Genomic DNA, 20,866 nt, shown 5'->3' on the forward strand with positions numbered 1-20,866 from the left:
AGGTCTGGGGGGTCACACCGTGTGCGGCTCCTGGTGCTGTCGCCCGCCCTCGGGTCCTGCCCCTGCCCTGATGCTCCAGGAGCCGCGGACGGACGTTCGATCCTCTGTGCTCATCACCCTCTACCTCGTAGCAAAGTCGCACCTGCTGCAAAGCGGAACCGAAATCCACGCAGTGGAAAGCCGGCAGGGATGAGGACAGCCTGGAGGAGGAGGCGGTGGGCAGAGGGGTGACGGCCCGGGGCGGGCCTCCCGGCCTCCCGCGCATGCACAGAAAGGGCACCCGTGGTAGGTCCGCCGCCCTCCCCCCGCCAACGCCCGCAGCCCAGGTCTGCACACGGGGCTCGCTCACGGCTCCTCTATCCGAGCAGGTGCAACAACAGCAACAGCCATAATAATAGCAAACCCGGATGCACGTAGCAACCACTCGCCAAGCCTACGCGGGACAGTCCTTCCGGTGTCACTCAGTGACAGGGGACATTTCCCTTTCTCAAAATCACTCGGTTTTGGTGATGACAGGCCACGACCAGTCGGTGATTTCAAACACCGTTGCCGAACGACGAGCAAAACCTTGTGCTTCTTCGTCTGTGCAAAGCAGTGTACGCTTTATAGACTCTTTATACAAAATGTGAATTTCTTAGGACTGGAAAACCTTACACTTTATGCCTTCTAACCGGAGACGAGGCCCGGGGAAGACCACCAAGGACGCGCAGGTACCTGCCAAGGAAGGGCCTCGAGCAAAAGAGACTTCAGTGTGGATTTTTCCTTCCCAAACTCGGAAAATGCGCTTCCACGTTTCTGGGTTGTTAATCGGTTCATTTGGAAGCTGAGGAGAGGGAGCGTTGCCCTGGGACAATTTCGGAACAGCAAAGGCCAAGCCCGTGCATCCGGGCGGCAGGAGGCTGTGCAGGGGGGCGGGGGTGAGCGTCACGGGTCCCGGGGTCCCCTCGGCCAATCTGACACAGGGCGGCCGGGACTGGGTGCCCACCGGCCATGGGAAGTCGTGCACGGTGCAGAGGTTCAGTATTAAGACGTGGCCTCCTTTCCCCTTGAAGCATCCAGTAAGTTGGCCTGATGCACCGAGTTTGGCGGGAATGAGTTACTTCGAGGGAGCGTGAAACAGAGTCGGCTCCACGGGCAATGCACAGGGGAACGGAAGAGGCGTCCCCACGGCCCCGCAGCCGGGCCTGAACAGACCGTGAGAGATGGTGTCACCGGGTCCTGCCCCGGGCACCGGCTGGGCTCCTGCTGCTCCGGTGCTGCTGCTCTAAGGTCACAGGGAGCCCACAAGGCAATGAAAGCCGCTCGGCAGAGCCAGGAGGGGCCTCCGAAGCCCGAGGGTACGCGCCGCTCAGTTTGCTAAGAAGCAGCAGGTGCATCACCACGGGCCGGGCTTCCTAGGATGACGGGAATTTTGATTTTCTCGTTGATCTAAGATTCCGTTGATTTCGGGGCTGATGCATGTTGGTGGAATGGCAACGTGCATCCCACCGTGCAGACCCCCCTACCGACTGTGGTCCTGCCTCCATGGACGGGTGCTGCTGCAGGACACGGGCTGCGGAGGCCGGGCCTGGAGCCCAAGTGCGGGACCGTCACAGACTCCCTGCGGGGGAGTCCCTGGACCAGTGTTCCTGGGAGGTTCTCACGGCGTCGCTGCCTCTAGATCCACCGGACGGGCACGGAGCCAGGCAGGCACCTGCTGAGTCAAGGGGGGGGCGTTGCCCGAGAAGGACCGACGCCTGAGCCACCTGCTGGAAGAGGCGCTCCTCGCCGCTCAACACACGGCGTCCCGCTCGTCTCTGCCCACGCTGTGCTCAGACGCCTGGTGACCTGGGCATCGAGCAGGCTGCTCCACCCCTGAGGACGCGACGTCCTCGGGCATCGAGTTCAATAGCATTGAGCAGCAGAACGAAGCTCCTCACGGGTGCTGAGTCCTCACTGACCAACCGCCGCGGAGGAGCTATTTGAACTGCTGTATTATGGGGGGGTCCCCTGATCAGCCTTCTCTGGGGCGCGCCTGGGCTCTGATCACCCTCTTCCAAACACGCCCCTCTACCTCCAAGTCGCGTGGAAAGCACATGAGAAGGAACAGAGGCGTATGTTAATTAGGACACTGTAAATAAATGAATAATAATTAAAAAAAAGCCTTGCTACGTCCATTGAACCAGGGCAGCCCTGAGGGCCGGGCACAGGGCAAGACACAGGGGTCCTGGCCTCCCGCACCCCCGGCCGCTGCCCACTGGCCACAGGGGTCTCCAGCAGCTCCTGGAGACACAAGCTCGGTCGCCGGGGCTGGAGACCCCATCCTCACGGTCGCCAGGAGGGGCCTGTGCAATTTTAAGCTTGAATAACGTATGAAGGGATGAAGCCGTCAGTGTTACACACTTTCCAGGAAGTGTTTTTCTTTTTTTCCTTTTTTCTGTTTTTTTTTTTTTTTTTTTTTTCCCAGGAAGTGTTTTTCTACAACAGATCGCACGACGTTTTTTTCTTGGCTTCCGTGCAACGTTCAAGTCAACTTTCCGTGTGTATCCAAGACTTCCCCGGGGGCTCCTGAGTGACTTATAAGTTGCATTCATGATTCTAGCTCTGCACTTCCAAAGGATTTAGCTTTGATAAAAAGACATCAATTTTTTTTTTTTTTTTTTTTTTTTTGCTTAAAATTACTGCAGGAACAAAGCAAGTAAAGGAGGTATAATGAGACTTTGTAAAATGGTGAGGAGGTTGGAGTCCTTATATATTAAAGACGAGGAAAACATATTCCTTCTATAAATGATTTTTTTCTTTCCACTTTTCTGTTTTTATTCACTGTAATGGTAATGTGTCACTTGAAACCAGGAAACGTATTTTTTAAATCATGACTTCTGACGATGACATTTGTCAACAGGATAGACACGGGGTCATTTGCCTCAAGTATTTTATTTGATCATCTGAATTATTTTCCGATCCTTATAAAAAAAATCAAAGAACACCCCTTATGAAGGCAGACAATGTCAGCAACTTGACGTTCTCTGGGATAAAATATGTACTTAAACCAAGTGGTCCAGTTTATTTATATGTCACCCCAATTCATCTTGGTTTGTAAATTGGCTTCTGTGAAATAACATACAATTATTTACAGAAAAGTAGGAGCAGGTAAGAGGTAAGCTGCCTACATTGGCCATTGTCCAATGAAGTCCATTAAAAATATTGCTTTTATTGTCTATATTTTAAGAAAAGGCACAATTTAGGACAATGCACCTAATTTTAACTCAGTAGCAACATCATTCAAGCAATTGCCACTTACACTGGGTTAGAGACTCTCCTCCTGCGGCTTGCCCGTCAGATTTTTTCCTACTCCTTTCTCATCGTTTTTTTTTTTTTTTTTTAATTTTTATTTATTTATGATAGTCACACAGAGAGAGAGAGAGAGAAAGAGAGAGGCAGAGCCATAGGCAGAGGGAGAAGCAGGCTCCATGCACCGGGAGCCCGACGTGGGACTCGATCCTGGGTCTCCAGGATCGTGCCCTGGGCCAAAGGCAGGCGCCAAACCGCTGCGCCACCCAGGGATCCCTCTCATCGTTGTTTTAGGCCATCTTATTGCCGAACACTGAAGAGGTTTTATGGTGAAATATTTTATACTTTATTAAATAATTATTTTATAATTTATGGGTTTTATAAACATATTTCAAGGACTTGGAATTTGCAGTATGAGAGTATTATAGACGTTATAAATGAAATTACACGTTATTTTCCATAATATATATTTTTTATAAACATAATGATGCCGTCGAGCATGTTTTCCGAAGTCTCTATTAAAGGCCAGAAACGTTGCTAGGAAGTGATCGTCCTCCACTTCTGAAGAAAATATTTAAGAGCAGTGAGTAATCTCTCCAGCCTCAAGCAAAACTGAGACCTAGAAAAACTAAGTATTTCTTCTTTTTTTGGAATACACAGTTTGTCTCTGCAGATGGTAATCTCTGTCACACTTCAAGCTCCACAGCCAATTCCAAGTTTACCCAGAGACCCTCTCTGTGCTTCTGAAACTGTATAAACAGTTTATATATATATTTTTCAAGTTCATGTAATGAATATTGCAAGATAAAGGTAAACTAGAAATAGGGGGAAAAATCCTCAAAATTTTTTTTAAGAAACTTTGTGCCATCTTAAACATTTTGAATAAGCTCCAGTTTCACAAATAAATATAAAAGAGTCAAAGTGCCAAGAGTTAATGGAACGCAAACAAATTAAAATAGGTATTTAGGGGGATGAGAGCTCGGATGGTATTTGGGGTTTTGTTTGATTTTGTTAAGTTGCTTTTTCAAGTAGTTTTCACAGGAAGATTTGGAAATGACTAATGTGGTTTAAAGGTATTTTATTGAAGCAGTTCCTGAAACCTCAACTATGACACACTTTGCCTAATTCCACAAAATATTATGACGTATGTGAAATCCTTTTGCAAAAGGTGAAGTGCTATACAGAGGGGATTTGTGTTTCCTGATGATGCCTCATCCAGACGAATGAGCTGTCACTGTGCCTTTGTAGTAGAAATATCATATTTCAGCGTCAAAAAAGGTGATGATTTTTATCAAATTGTTTTATCATCAATATAGGACTACCCTCAACTTCCCAAATATCAGAAAAAAACCCAAGCCAGCCCCGCAGCCCAGATCCCGTTACCGCTCCTAAGCGCGCCGCACCTTACCTTGGTAAACGAAGTGGAAGCCGCGGGCGGACGCGCCGCTCTTGGCGCTGAACCGGAGGAGAATCTGGTTCGAGGTCGCCAAAGGCAGCGTTTCACCTAAGGGAGAAAGCAGAGGACACTCGTGGGCGGGACAGGCCACACCTGCCGCGCGGAGGACGGTATTGCTGGGAACCGATGATGAACCCGGAATTTCGCATTTAGCTGTTGGACTTTTACCGACTCCCCCTCGGGCTTAGGGCCCGGATACACCGCTTCCATCAAGATTTTAAAACTGCTCTTGTCTATTCGTTCTGCCACGACGTCACTTTGACAACCGTGGCCTTCGTGCCTTCCTCCAAGGCCGGCTCTGCTAGGGGTCAGCCGACGCCGTGGGAAGTCGGGGAGTCAGACCCATCGCGGACTCGGCATCAACTTTATTTGACGATGACTTGCAAGGATTCTACTGAAATTGAGCAAGTCTGAATCCTCAAAAATACTAAAGCATTCCGGAAAAAAATAAAAACTAATGAAACGGTATTTCCACCTTTGACAGTAGCGCCAGGCCACAGGTACGACCCCTGTGCGTGCTGCCGAGGGGCACACGGGCGGCCCAGGTGAATCTGTCCCTATGGACCAGGATTTTAAATCTGTATCTTGTGATGCGTTTCGACACATCACATCAGTGGATGTTGGCAGAAAATGGCAAGACATGGGTCTCAAGACCGTTGGCTCGTGATGGGAAATCATCCAATCCCAACCTTGGTCGGCAAGAGTATGTGACGCACACGTAGACTGTAACTGGGTCAGTGGTGAGAAGACATCAGTGGTACGATCCCTGCTGCTTTGCTCAAGTGCGTACTATTCACCACTAAAACTGCTGCCTTGCTCAAGTGCGTACTATTCACCACTAAAACTGATGCCTTTTGGTGAATATCCATGTTTTTTGATAGGGAAAGACTCCACATGTGCTTTTAAATAAAAGTACAGCACAGGGGAGCCTGGCTGGCTCTGGTGGTGAAGCATCTGCCTTGGGCACAAGTCGCGACCCTGGGGTCCCTGGTTGAGCCCCACGTCGGGCCCCCTGCTCAGCGGAGAGTCTGCTCCTCGCTCCGACCCTCACCCCACTCACCCCACTCGTGCTCTCTGTCTCTTTTTCAAATAAAGAATTTTTTTTAAATAAAAATAATGCATAAAGCCTGGGCTGTGAGGCAGCACCCCACATTTGGCAAGGCCCCTCGCGGCCCCGTGCATGTATCTGCACACCCATGCACGCAGCGTGCTCACATACGAGCACGATGAGCTCTCTATGTACATCCGTACTTAAAGGCCGGCCACGATTTAGACCAAAGCACTGACCGTTTATCTCCTATAAGATTATGGGACAGAGAGGAGAAAATAGACGACACAGGGTCATTTGTCACCCCTTCTTTTTCTGATGTTTGTTACTGAGATGGGTGTTGTATTTTCTACGACCTTAGTAAGTAAGATGATGAAGGTCTGCGGTTCTACACGTGGGATAAAGATACAGCTGAAGTTTTGCATAGAAAATGAGGTCATAAAAAAAATGAGGTCATTAAAAAAATTTAAAAAAAATAAATAAGGTCATGCTAAACGAGCGGGCACAAAGATGATCGCATTTCTTTCATGAGCAAGAAAAAACGAACGACGAGTCTGAACCTAGTCGTTCTGGCTAAGTGAACCCGACAGGCCTCCCCGGACGCTTACCTGAATGGGACCCGGAGAGCGAGCTGAGGAGTCTGGCCTGTGGGTGTGTCCCGTCAAATAATTCCGCCAAATCGTTGAGCGCCGTCTGGAAATAGGCAAACTGTCCAAACACCACTGCAAAACAGGGCGGGTGGGGGGGTTGGCACAGCGTAGCTTTTTCAAAAAAAGAAAGACACGGAGATCGGTTGTCCTATCGATGGATTCCTCTGAAGGGTCATGATCCTAAGAATCCTTGGGAAATCCTGAACTGGTTTTCTCCGGTGTCTAAGAGTTATCAGTTGCTTAAACAATTTCATTTTGCTTCTTGATGGCTTCACACTTAATAAAAGGAATAAAATACTGTTCCCTGTCTAGGTTGAATACTATTTTTTTTAAAAAGTAATGAGTTAGGATAGGAGAAAAATAGCCAGACAGCGGCTCCATTTATTTAAGAGCAGTTAATGGCATCTTTGAGGCACGAGGATCAAGGCACTTGTTGGTTTTAAAAACAAGCCAAACGATAAAAAGAAAAACTAAAAGCATGCCAATTTGGCCAAAACTTAAGATTCTTTACTTACGATTATCGTAAGGCCAAATTCATATGGACGTGATGCAGTTTATATGCAAGTCAGCAACGTAGTGGAAAAATTAGTCGTCGTTATTCCAATGCACAGTTTTATTTATCTCAAAAGTGATATGAACATCACGAACACGCCTCCTCCAAGTAAAACGGGGCTGTGCAGTGCATTACTTCAAATTTATCAAATTTTTTTGTACTCAAGTCAACAAGAGCCTTCACAACATTTAGAGACACTTGTGACTTAGCACGTAGGCCGGGGGCACGTCACTCTCGTGTGTGTGGAAGGATTAAACTAGACTCATCCTGAATCGTCCGACGTGAGACATGGATGCGGGCATCTCCGTTATCAGGTCAGGATTCCAACAGAAGGATCAATGCAGGTGCTGGCAAAACGGAGGGGGTCTGGGTGTGGCCGCCTGAGCGTGTGTGTCCGCATGTGCACACGCCTCTCACGTGTGTGTGTCGTATGCATCGCGTGCAGCACGGATGCCATAGGATATATGCGCAGCCATATACACGTATTTCGAGATTTTTATGATTGGAAGAATTAGAAGGAGGAAGAGAACTTCGTGATGTCAACATGGTTCTGGCTCCTACAATTCCTTTGTTCACAGCCTCCCCCCCCTACTGTTCCCCGGAATAAATCATCATGTTGGAGGCAGGACACTTGGGTTTTTTTCTTTTTTTTTTCCAATGTTTCAAAAGGGAATGGTGCACACATAATTTCAAGAAACCTGTACTGATTGATTGATTGATTGATTGATTTTAAGAGACTTTTAGGAGGCATCCACTGTATGCCAGACTCTGAAGATGAGCAGGACAGAGTCCCGGCCCCGGGGCCGTCACACACCAAGGTGCCCAGCGCTCCCGCAACGAATGCAGACTGAGGGGTCAACGTGGGGCTTCCTGGGCCAGCTGCCTGGGCTGCGTTCAGGGCCGGGGGGGAGGTGGGGTGCCCCGAGGAGCGGACGGCTGCCAAGAGCGACAGGTGCTCACTGCTGTGGCCGCTGTGGCGAGGGGCGACCGTGAAGGGGGCAGGGAAGGGGCTGTAGGACATGAGCCACGGGGCAGCCGCTCCTCTCTCGGGGGCCAGGGGGCTGTCCAGGTCGGACGGGGGACACAGCAGGATCACTGGTCCTCAGAGCAGGAGAACCGAAACCCTGCCGTGTAAGAATGGGGTGCAGGCCATTTATTCCAGCAGGTGAACATGAAGGGTCAGATTCTGCCCGTGATGAATGTGGCCAAGGGTGTGGGCGGGCGCTCAGCTACGGAGGGGAGGAGAGCGATTAGGGAGCAAGGCCTCCGCAGCCCGAGGCTGTAGGGCCAGGAAGACACACCTAAATATGTGGGGTTTCCTCCTGGGCAAAACAGGGAGGGAAGGATGCACATCGAGGTGTTTCCGTGATCAGAGCTTTGTTTTAGGAAGGATACTTTGGTGATGCTTTTGGGTGAAAATAGGGAGAGGACTAGGATAAGGACTGGGGTAAGGCCTGGGGTAAGGACTGGGGTAAGGCCCGGGTAAGGACCGGGTAAGGATGGGGTAAGGACGGGGTAAGGCCCGGGTAAGGCCTGGGGTAAGGACCGGGGTAAGGATGGGGTAAGGACTGGGTAGGACTGGGGTAAGGCCTGGGGTAAGGACCGGGGTAAGGACGGGATAAGGACGGGGTAAGGACCAGTGTAAGGATGGGGTAAGGACAGGGTAAGGACCGGGTAAGGCCTGGGGTAAGGACCGGGGTAAGGACGGGATAAGGACGGGGTAAGGACCGGAGTAAGGATGGGGTAAGGACAGGGTAAGGACAGGGTAAGATCTGGGTAAGAACCTGGGTAAGGACTGGGTAAGGACCGGGGTAAGGGTGGGGTAAGGACCGGGGTAAGAACCAGGTAAGGACTGGGGTAAGGCCCAGGTAAGGCCCAGGGTAAGGACAGGGGTAAGGCCAGGGGTAAGGACAGGGGTAAGGCCAGGGGTAAGGACTGGGGTAAATATGGGGTAAGGCTGGGGTAAGGACTGGGGTAAGGCCGGGTACGGCCCTGGGTAAGGACCAGGGTAAGGACCAGGTAAGGCCCGGGGTAAGGACTGGGTAAGGCCTGGGGTAGTGCCTGGGGTAAGGCCTGGGGTAAGGACTAGGGTAAGGACCAGGTAAGGCCTGGGGCAAGGACCAGGGTAAGGACCAGGGTAAGGACCAGGTAATGCCCAGGGTATCCCACGACCCTCCTGACCCGTCCTGCCCGTCGAGACCCTGTTTTCCCCGATGCCCCTTCCCACGGCGCGATGCACCTCAGGAGCTGCCGCGGGATTTAAAGGGTGGGCATTTCACGGGCTTGGATTTGTTTTATTCCTCTCGGCCCTTGCGACAACTGTTGAACCAATTATTGAATTAATTTATTTCCCAGGAAAAGAGTAAAAAAAGTGAAGAAAGTGTGAGACAAGACAGTATAGATTTTCACTAAATGCTCTGTATAACTCCTTTAATCTAAAATTAGGATTCTCTGCCTGGATTGGATGTGATCAATGGATATCATTAAACATTTCAAACCGGGAAGCTACGATCGCTATTTGGGATGGAGGTGAGACGGCATTTTTCTGTTGAAAAATCCTAACTGCGTGGTGACAATTCAGTGGGTTTTGAAGCACCCCCGGATCGCAGGACACGGCTGCTGCGTTCCACTGGGATAAATACGTTCTGTCGCACGTCCGTGAGCAAAAATAAGAGGAATGTTCACGGGGGGGAGAGTAGTTGGAGGATGTTGGGAGCACTCAGGTGGGCGGCGGGAAGGAGCGGGGACAACCGAGGGACGCTGCTTTCGGAGCGGGTCCCGCACCAAGGCGAGAGCTGGGGGCTACTCTGGGCCGTGCCGCCGGCTTATGATGACAGGACGTCCTCGGGAGCCCCGTCCTGCCGGTGCCTGCCCTCCGCCTGCAGCACGCTGGCCCCCTCCCGGCCCTACAGCTCGGGCTGTCGCCGGCTCCTGAGACGAGCCAGCCCGGCACCCATCGCTGTCGGCAGCGCCCGGGGCAGACACCGACCGCGTGGGTCAGGGACCAGCAGGGACGTCACGAGGGCCCGGGGCTGAAGCCCCTCAGGCAGTCAGCGGGGGCAGCTTCCCACGAGCTCCCAGGGGCCTCGGGAGGAAAACCAGAGGGTTCCCCCGAACCGTGTGCGCCGCCTCCTGACCCGCCCGGAGCCTCCCTGCCAGGAGCTTGTGCCTCTTACAGGGTTTCCCTCCAACAAGCGCTAACCTTAGGATTTCTGTACCTTTGCTTTAGTCTATGAGTGGGTGGCTGGTATGTGAATGTGAAGACCACAAAACACAAAACCACCCAAACCAAACCAAACCAACAAACAGAACTTAACTATGTAGACTTTAAAATTTTACTATTGGGGGGAAAAGCTAGTCTATAAAGTCATAAAAAGCTTCTACGTGGTTTACTGCAGGAGAGCGCGCAAAGGCTAAGTGGCTTCGGTGGCGCAGGGGAGACGGGGGCAGCGCAGGGGAGACAGGGGCGATGCAGGTAAGATGGAGCAGTGCAGGGGAGACAGGGGCAGCACAGGTGTGACGGGAGCAGTGCAGGTGTGACGGGGCAGCACAGGTGAGACGGGGAAGCGCAGGTGAGACAGAGCAGTGCAGGTGAGACGGGGGCAGTGCAGGTGAGATAGGGGCAGTGCAGGGGAGACGGGGGCAGCGCAGGGGAGACGGGGGCAATGCAGGTAAGATGGAGCAGTGCAGGGGACACAGGGGCAGCACAGGTGTGACGGGAGCAGTGCAAGTGAGACAGGGGCAGTGCAGGTGTGACGGGGCAGCACAGGTGAGACAGGAGCGCAGGTGAGATGGGGCAGCACAGGTGAGATGGAAGAGCACAGATGAGACAGAGCAGTGCAGGTGAGATGGGGGCAGTGCAGGTGAGAGGGGGCAGCGCAGGTGAGATGGAAGAGCACAGGTGAGATGGAGCAGTGCAGTTGAGATGGGGCAGCACAGGTGAGAGGGGAGCAGTGCAGGTGAGATGGGGTCAGCACAGGTGAGACGGGGGCAGCACAGGTGAGATAGGGCAGCACAGGTGAGACGGAAGAGCGCAGGTGAGACGGAGCAGTGCAGGTGAGACGGAGCAACACAGGTGAAAGGGGAGCAGTGCAGGTGAGACAGGGCAGCGCAGGTGAGACGGGGTCAGCGCAGGTGAGATGGGGCAGCGCAGGTGAGACGGAAGAGGGCAGGTGAGACAGAGCAGTGCAGGTGAGACGAGGCAGCACAGGTGAGAGGGGGGCAGTGCAGGTGAGATGGAGTCAGCACAGGTGAGATGGGGGCAGCACAGGTGAGATGGAAGAGCGCAGGTGAGATGGAGCAGTGCAGGTGAGACGGGTCAGTGCAGGTGAGATGGGGGCAGTGCAGGTGAGAGGAGAGCAGTGCAGGTGAGACGGAGCAGTGCAGGTGAGATGGGGCAACACAGGTGAAAGGGGAGCAGTGCAGGTGAGACGGGGCAGCGCAGGTGAGATGGAAGAGCACAGGTGAGACAGAGCAGTGCAGGTGAGATGGGGCAGCGCAGGTGAGTCGGGGGCAGCAGGCATTCAGCTGTGGCGGCAGGTGCGCTGAGCCAGGCCCCCTGGGGAGGTAACCCCGGGTCAGCCGGTGGTGCCCGGCAGCGGAGGGTGGGAGGGAGGCCGCGGGAGGCCCGGGGAGTCTCACACCTCAGAGTGTCATCCCTCGGGGGTGGGGTGTCACCGGCCCAGGGGTTTCCGTCATGTGTGTGCCGGGTGACACAGGGTGTGCCCTCGCCCCCGCACGCCCACCCTCCCTGGGGAAAGATGCGTTCACAGGAAAGTAGAGCAAGGCCGAACGTGCTCTCCGAGTTTTCTGGACCCCACCCTCAGCAGAGCGTGTCCCCGTGGAGAGCGGCTCGCGGCGGGAGCTCCGTACCCCCAGGAGCCCGCCGCCGCGCTGCCACCCATCCCCTTGGACACGATTCTGCTGCATCAGGAGCCGAAGCACCGGGTTACCCGATGACACGGAACTTGGGGGACCAAGCGCGGCGACGAGCGAGCCCCGAGGGCAACTCACCGAACTCCTTGGGCACGGAGATGGAGTAGACGCACGTCTGGCCGGCCGTGTAGTTGTGCGGGTAGTTCGGCGACAGGACGACGCCCTCGGATCCCGCGTACTGGCCTCCGCAGGGAGCTGCAGGCAGAGGCGGCCTGTGAGCGCGGCAGCCAGGTGACAGGGCGGCCCGGCCCGGGGGGACGGAGGGCGGCGGCGCTCACGGCCGGGACAACTGGCCCGGCTGCACGCTGTGGGGAGCGCGGTCGCCAGGGCTGCAGGTGCCACCGGGTGAGCAGCGCAGGTGGAGTCGCGCGGGGCTGCGACGCTCCGACCCTCCCGGGCCGTCATCCTGCTCCTGTGACGGCGACAGGGACGGTCTCCGATTTCTACTGCTTTGCGTCACGACAGGGCTCAGGGGAAATCAATGTCTGCTGCTGTCCTCTGGCGGCCGCTCGACTTGGTGCCTCGTGGGGTCTGGGCAAGCGTAACACGCCAAGGACTGGGGTGTCCGAGTCTCTCCCTGTGAGCGTGGCTTGAGCCCACTGGGTCCCTAAGCAGGGGGTGGGGGTCGGGCTGCGCCTGTCCTGGTTTCCCCTCTGGTCACTGCATTCGCTGGGCCGTTTGCCGAGAAATCACCAGGCACAGAAGCTCCACCTTAGCCCGGACGCCCTCGGGCCCCCAGGGCCCTGGGCACCTGCCCGCATGCCGGCCCCCCATCACCTCCGCCCGCCCGCCCGAGGGCCCGGCGTTTCAGCAGAGAAAGTCTCTATTTCTAAGACTTGGCCTTCTCCGCGGGAGACTTCCCCAGCCCTAGGAGGGGGTGGACGTGCAGCCGAGGAGCGGCCATCAGCACACCGTGAGGGCCCAGGTGATGGGCTTTCTCCACAATTAGTAAAGCTCCTGGGAGTTCCCGACCCCAACATCGAGCCCCCCGCTCGGGGTTTGCGAGATGCCGAAGCCGTAGCCACAACAGGGGGGACCCGCGCGCCTCTCCTCCGCGTCGGAGCAAAGGAGCTTGTGCGTCCGACAGCTTTGATCTGTGATCGGCAGGTAGAGATTTTATTTGACTAAACTAAGCGGGGTCTCCGTGCTGATGTCTTAATTCAGAATGATTTCATCCTTGTGATGCACTTCCATTGACATTTTTACGATTCTAGATAGAAAAATGTTATTTTAACTTCTTGATGTAAGTTAAACTCCCAAGCTGCAGACTTTGTGTGAAATGCTGGGTGACTCGTTCTACTAGTTTAGATAAGTTTCTGAAATTTTTTTTTCCACCTCGTCCATATAAGCGTAATCGGAATATTCCGGGACATTTTTTTTCCTTAAGAGCTTAAAGCTCAAGTTTTACAAAGTAAGTCCCAATAAAGAATAGAAATTTATCTTTTTTTCAAGCAGATAGTTGTGCAAATGCCCCCCCCCCATTTTTTCCATCTAGAAAACTCATTCAGTTCAAATTTTAAGGCACACATATAGAAAAAAAATAATAAAAGTAAATCATCGCTGGGGTAACATCTGGATGCCCAAATTATCAGACAGGCAGAAATCTTATCAAGGACACTGTCTGATGATTTTGTGAAAGAATAACTGCAAATATTTATTTTGTTCAAGGATAGGATGAAAGAGGAGTATTTTATAACAGAAGACATTAAAAAAAAAAAAAAGATGAAAGGAAACTGACCTGTCATTTTAGGTCTACTGCTTCCTTGATAGGTAGTGTTATGCCTACATACATTTGTCCTCAGACACTAAAGATAAGCACCAAAACTGTGTATTTCCAACATAACCAAACATTTGTGAAAATGATAAAAAATATGTTGAGAACTTTCATTTCATTCTCAATAATTATTCTGTCTATATCACTGTGTTGACCTAAGAAATAGATGGGTATGGGTTTTTCCATAGTAGAAATTATTTAATATTAATGTGATAAAAGAAAAAAATAGATCATGTGCTTACTCTTTGCTAATTAATATATCACATGGATCGTTTCCTAAATGAATAAAGAGTTGCAACAGCACCATTGTCGATGGCGACAAGAAACCTACTCATCCACCTGGTTAACTGGCATGTAGGTCTCATATGCAAAAGGCAAAAAAAAAAAAAAAAGAAAAAAGGCAAAAATAAAGTCAAAATAAAGTAAAAAAAAAAAAGGCAAAAAAAAAGGCTCCCCCAAAAAAAGGCCAAAAAAAAAAAAAAGGCAAAAAAATGCAACCGAGTTGAATATAGACCAAAAAACAGAACAGCAAACGTCCTGACCCACGAAAGGGGATCCAGACTGTTCCAAATTCAGTTCTTACTTTATAGTAAATTTCAGTGAAGAAAAACTGTAGGTGACAGATGAATCACCAAGAAAAAAAAATCAAATCCTACATTGAAAACACACCCGTCCAAACACACTGCCTGCACCCCACAGTGTACGAGCTGTCGAAACGTAGAAAAATGCAGCGGAAGTCCCCTGGTTTACTTGGTCATCTGAGGGATCCACAGATACCGATTCGTGCATTAAATGTGCTCTTCTGCACGACAGATCCAGAGTAAACTAGGCGGGAGGTAATTTCTGGTTTAATGGTTTGGAATTTTGAGTTTTACTGAAATGTAAACAAAGAGCATAAATAAAAATTTATGTTTTATGCGATTCGAGGACTGGTCAGTAGAAATTGTGCTTGACTTTACAGGTCTTCAAATACGGAAAAAGAAATAGTCCCCATGTGACTTTATTCATGTCTGTTCTATGGCTGGGCTGTTTATTATCATTCCTCCGTAAGTTCAAATGTTTTTTTAAGTTTTGGACGTAGTTCCCACAGCATTATTATTTAACGAAGTCTAAGTCTCAACTTCTGTCTTATTTTTCCTTGGGTCCCCGTGTATACTCCCTACAGAGATCTCCGAAGACGGATATGGACACACCTGGGGGGTACAGATCATATAATGGAACACAAGAAAAAAAATTAGAACTTTTATCCCAAGTCACACCTTTTTAAATGTCTATGTTCCTGCATTATGTGGGTGGCACGCCTGCTGGGAATGTGAGCGTGTGTGAATGCACTGGAGACACGGGGACTCCACGCTCAACTGTCACATGCCGACTGGATGTGATCAAGAGTCTGGATCATTGCCCTTTGTTTTGTGAAAGCAATGGTGTGCGCCCTTTACACATAGATTAAAACGTACGTATAGAATCAAGATGCTCTATTTCCAGAGCACCTACTTTGCTGGAGAGCCGTATGCATATCCCATTAAATCCCCCAACACTGGCGAGGTCGGTGTTACCCTCTGAGCGCTGGCTGGTGAAGCCAGGACTTGGCCGCCTCTAGATGGGTGACCCCAGGGCCTCTGCTCCAGCCCCACCCCGGGAACCTCGTTCCCAAAGCATGAGGGTCCTCAAGCCCTAGGCGGGTAGCTTGTGGGCAGCCCGTGACCCGGGGCCGGGGCCCATGGGTGTGCACTCCCCGGGCCCTTCAGGCGCTAGGAGGCTGGCGGCAGCCAGCTGGAGGCCCTCCTGCAGGACAGGTGTCGCCCACAGGACCCCTCCCGGGTGGAGGCCCGAGCTCACATCTTAGCCTCCCGGCTGCGCTGTCTGGAGGCCCTCGGCCTTCCCTCCTGCGAGTGGGCGCCACCAAGGGGGACTCGCAACATTTACGTCGTTAAATGTCCCAAAGCGACTCACACAATAATTTAAATGTGTAGCCGTGCAGCAGTTTTCATTAAATAGATCCATGGAGGGGCACCTGGGGGCTCAGTGGTTGAGCGTTGGCCTCCGGCTTGGGTCATGATCTCAGGGTCCTGGGATCGAGTCCCGCGTCAGGCTCCCTGCTCAGCCGGGAGTCGGCTTCTCCCTCACCTGCTGCTCCTCCTGCTAGTGCTCTCTCTCTCTCTCTCTCTCACTCTCTTGCTCTCCCCCAAACAAATAAGCAAAATCTAAAAAATAACGGATCTACGGAAAGCACAGATTCATAAACTGGGCTTTTGATCATGATTTAAAAAACAAAAATAACTTACACTGCCTAGAGCTGAAGATCTACAAAATCCCCTTATAAATTTGCTTTTTATATCTGCAGATTATTGTTTGCATATATATGTATCTATATCATGTGCACGATAAACATATATTTAATATATATTTAATGTAATATATATATTTAATATATATTTAATATATATATTAAATACATTTAATATATTTGTCTATTGAATCTAATATACTTTTTCTAATGTATTTATTTAAATATTTAAGCATATTTTAATATATATTATATGGTTATATGTTTATATATTACCTACACTATAAATAAATTGTATATATGTTTACTGTATGTCTATAGGGTATTTCCCTTTATGTATATATGCGTAAAGAGTAATTTACATATGTAATAAGTGATTTTCAAATTTTCAAATGCAAAAAGTAACAGTAAACATCGAAACAGAAGTTTTAGGTGTTTTTTAAGAATTGGAGATGAATGATGTTTCTCAGGTCTTTCCAAATCTATGAGGTTCTCGGGCATTTTGTGAGCACATTATTTATATTCTATAAAGGGCACTTGCATTTTAAATGTGGTTAATATAAGATGTTAATATTGTGTGGGGGGTGAGTTTGGGGTTAAGTGCAACACATCTAACTAAACTGTTCCATGAGTTCATCCCAAAATAACTCGGAAATCATTTTTTTTCTGCTAAAAATCATGGGGTTTTAGCATCTTCTTTTTAATGGGCATCATTCTAGGAGTAGAGGGTACAAGTCTCCCACTGGAGTTTTGTCTGGAGGCCCCGATGCACCCACGCACGGGAGTACCACGCACGGCAGGGCCAGCACCCGACAACCTGGGCTGCCTCCACGTCCCTGTGCTGCCCTGGCTGCAGGGCGGCTCCGTGCCTGTTACTACGCGGCCTTAAGAACGTAATGCCCATCCACAGAGTGGCGACAATTGGTACTTGGGGGGGAAATGACACATAAATGTATAGAGAGCGAGAGACAGAGACAGAGCGGGAGAGGCCCAGGGAGACCCAGGGAGACCCAGGGAGACCCAGGGACATGACAGAGTCGGAGGCAGAAGGGTTGCAGCTAGACACCGGCGGCGAGCAGCTCTTAGGGACGCTGGGCCTAGACTCCCCAACCCAGAGGTCAGGGGTGCTGGACAAGCCAGCGGAGATGGGGATCGGCCTTCTTCCAGAGGCGCACACAGGGGCCCCTACACGGGCATGTCAGGTGGTCGAGCATGGGGAGGACCTGGTCCATGCAACAGGCCAGGATGGGGAGGACCCTCACCCCCAGGGCAGACGGAGCGGTGACGGGTGGCGGCGTTGGGAGACGAGCCGCGCCCTCACCCAGGGGGGCCCCGACCCCGTACCGTTGCAGGAGGGCAGCGCGCGGCTCCAGGCGGGCTTCCCGTCCGCTCCGATCACGCACGTGATGGACGAGGGGTCGACGATCTTGTAGCCGGAGTCACACTGGTAGGTGACGGTGGAGCCAAGCTTGAAGTCGACGCCAATCCTTGTCCCGTTCATTATGTTCCCGGGGTCGAAGCAGGCTTCCCGCGGCTTCTCTGTGGAAGAACAGAGGCCAGCTCCGTGAGGCCAGGAGGCCATCCCTCCGTCGGGCTGCTTACCCTTCTGTGTAGGGCCTCGGACGGCGCTGGGGGATGAGAAAGGCTCCACGAGTATCCCCAGGCCGACCCATGACCAAGTGACTAGTTCATCATCAAGTGGGCATTAATAGCGGTACGTCCTGAAAATGATGGCCACGTCAACAGCGGCCAGCCAGTAATTAAATATCATACAAGAAGAGGAAAAACTCCTGTTTAATAAAATCATTTATTTTTTTTAACCACGTTACTCAAGAATTGCTTTGAATTACTTTCATCGAAGTTAAAAAGAAATACAGACTTATTTTCTAATGCATCCCCCGCAACACACACACACACACACTCTGGATTACAGCACTCAGCCAAGGACACCGACTCTGGAAAAGTCGAGGTCATTTTCGACCCGTGTGCTCAGGTCACATTCACGTGAAACCACAGCACGCGTGGGGCAGCGGGGAGAGAAGTCGGCCTCTCGGGAAGGCCGGCTGGGTCCCTGGGTGCTAAGCACACTGTCGGACCCCGGTGGCCGTGGGCAGGGGGAGGCCAAGCAAGGGAAGGGGCGGGTTCCTGGGCTCCCACTGCGCTTCCGAGGCCAGTGCACGCTCCTGGGGAGGCACCGACGGGCCCACGCCCAGCATCTGCCCACCCCGCCTGCAGGAGCTGTGACCCCAGGGCCCTTCCACCGCGGCCGCCGGGCCGGGCGCTGCGGGCTGTACCTCTGCTCCTCATTCGGCGAGGATGGTCGCCGGCCTCCTTAAGTCTTGGGAGTCTGAAGCTCAAGAGAAGTTCAAAAACATTCACTGAAAACTTGTCTTTTCCCAAATATATATACAAAACGGTCTTGTTTTGTTTTTTGTTTTTTTGTGTTTTTTTTTTTGTCCCCTCTGAGACTTGTAGGTATATGGTTGATTCCAGTCAACTTTCGGTAACCTTAGTATTTTAAATGTCTTTATATTCAATAGATCTCCTAAAATACCCCTGTACGTTTTCCTACATATTCCAGCAAATGTATCATTACATCGCCCAGCGTTTCGTCATCTGAACTGCTTCCTGCTTATGCAAGTCAACAGCCTTGACGCCATCACCTAAGATCCTGGTGATGCCGGAAGGCTCTAGAAATGAACTTTTGTAGATCTTCACGTGATCGATAGAGAAGTTACCTGAGATCGTCACCTTCAATTTTTAGCTGAAAGTCATAAAACTACAGTTTGACTTCTGAGAGAGAGAGAGAGAGAGAGGGAGAGAGAATGGGGTCGTTCACATCAGTTCATGCGCAAGGACAGCGTGAGTGGATAAAATGAGCCTGTTTTTGCTCTTTCCTCTTGGCTCAATGCTCCTTCCCACTGCAGAAAGTTTATACCTGTCAGGTCCTTCATTCATTGTACAAAATCCAGGGCTGACCACCCATATACAGGATCTCTGAAAATTATAAGCGGTAGACTGAATTTTTTTTTGGCTGGGATTAATGCTGATCCCTATTTAAATGGTTTTTCTTACTGATTGTCTATGTGGTGCTCATTACTGATTCTACAAACTCATCTTTGGAGGAAGGGCATCCTGAGAGATTGTGCAGATATGCATGAAAGGTGAATGATGAAATGAGCTTTTTTTAAATTTTTTTTGAAATGAGCTTTGAAAACTGTGCACTGTACAATCTCTCAGGAATGGATGTACATAGAGGGAGGGAAGAAAAGCACAAAGGTTGGGAAGTTTTGCAGGAAGAAAAAGGAGGCCTGTTAACTATATTTATTCCACATTTTCTATTATATTTATAATGACCTACGTGTCAACATCAGCCAAACAGAGCTCTCTTTGGCCATTGTTGACTTAATCTTGATGTGGATAAAAGAGAGGGTTGGTCGGGACCCCTGGGTGGCGCAGCGGTTTGGCGCCTGCCTTTGGCCCAGGGCGCGATCCTGGAGACCCGGGATCGAATCCCATGTCGGGCTCCCGGTGCATGGAGCCTGCTTCTCCCTCTGCCTGTGTCTCTGCCTCTGCCTCTCTCTCTCTCTCTCTCTCTGTGACTATCATAAATAAATAAAAATTAAAAAAAAAAAAGAGAGGGTTGGTCAGGAAGGTTTCCTGGAGGACATCATGCCCCTGGGGTCCCGGAAATCAAGCCCCAAGTCAGGCTCTCTGCTCAGCAAGGAGCCTGCTCCTCCTTCTCCCTCTGCCTTTCCCTCCTGCTTGTGCTCTCTCACTCACTCTCAAATAAATAAATTAAATCTTAAAAAAAAACAAACAAACAGAAGCTAAAAATAACTTCAATGCCCTCAAAAGGAAAATACATAAATAAATTAGGATATAAACCATACAAGAAAAAAAATTTCTCGATTCTTAAGACTCTCCTATGCTAATTTAATTACATACCTTGGCTAAAATGCAATATATACTAAAATATTATATATATTATTTTATTAGATACTATAATATATATTATTATATCATACATCAGAATATATCACTATATATTGCATATTATCATAATATATACTATATTATCACATTATAATATATTATCATATATATTATATTATTACATTACACATTACATATTATGTTTTTATAAATACTGCATTTTAACCAAAGTATGTAAATGAAAGCAGATGTCTATATAAATAAATGTATATTATATGAGTGTATAATTCATATTAAAATTTAAACGATAGTACATATTATTTTGTGTAAAATGATATAAAACTCTTTGCGTGCTGCTCTACTGCTGGCACTGGAGCCCATCCCTGAGAATTCTGTATTGTTGGAACCACTACTCGCATCATTTTGTTGAAAGCGGGTTTGGATATTTTGAAGGGTAGGTGATGTTCTGTTAATTCCCTGTAGCTGCGTAAATCCCATATAGGGCCTAGAACATTTATTTTAGGCAGGGAAGGAAGGACTGCAGAATACCGCAGGCACTGAGGGGTCCCCCCCCCTCGCGGTTTCCCGCCGTGAGCACAGCGCCCTGAGCGTCTGGAAGACTCGAGCCCTGGTCCAGGCCGTACTGTTCTCTTCATACACAGCAGCCGCGTCCCCAGGCCCCCAGGAACGGCTGCAACCGCAGATAGCACCACACCCTACAAATACTTCGTTTTGTCCTATATGCACACCCTTGGCAGTTTGATGTATGAATGAGGCAGGATAAGAGATTAGCAGCGATAACTAATCATCAGATAGGCCAGTTATAGCAATACGCTGTAGTAGAAGTTCCGTGACTGTGGGCTCCCTCCCTCGAATGTCTCCTCGCCCTGTCCTCACCCCTCCTCTTGGGACGATGGGAGACGTGGCAGGTAAGGCGAGCGGCCTAGATGTGGCGAC

At 50.4% G+C, this 20,866-nt stretch overlaps 1 protein-coding gene across 1 annotated transcript in view; it reads right to left on the reverse strand.

Moving 5' to 3' along the window:
* CSMD1 (CUB and Sushi multiple domains 1) overlaps window positions 1-20,866 on the reverse strand; it is a 1,871,580-nt gene that overhangs the window by 221,641 nt on the left and 1,629,073 nt on the right. Inside the window, 4 exon segments of the mRNA XM_072775779.1 lie at window positions 4,679-4,774; window positions 6,383-6,496; window positions 11,991-12,107; window positions 17,318-17,512. Of these exon segments, the coding sequence (XP_072631880.1) occupies window positions 4,679-4,774; window positions 6,383-6,496; window positions 11,991-12,107; window positions 17,318-17,512 (522 nt within the window).

This window comes from Canis lupus, chromosome 15 (assembly GCF_048164855.1).
Source record: "Canis lupus baileyi chromosome 15, mCanLup2.hap1, whole genome shotgun sequence".
NCBI lineage: Eukaryota > Metazoa > Chordata > Mammalia > Carnivora > Canidae > Canis > Canis lupus.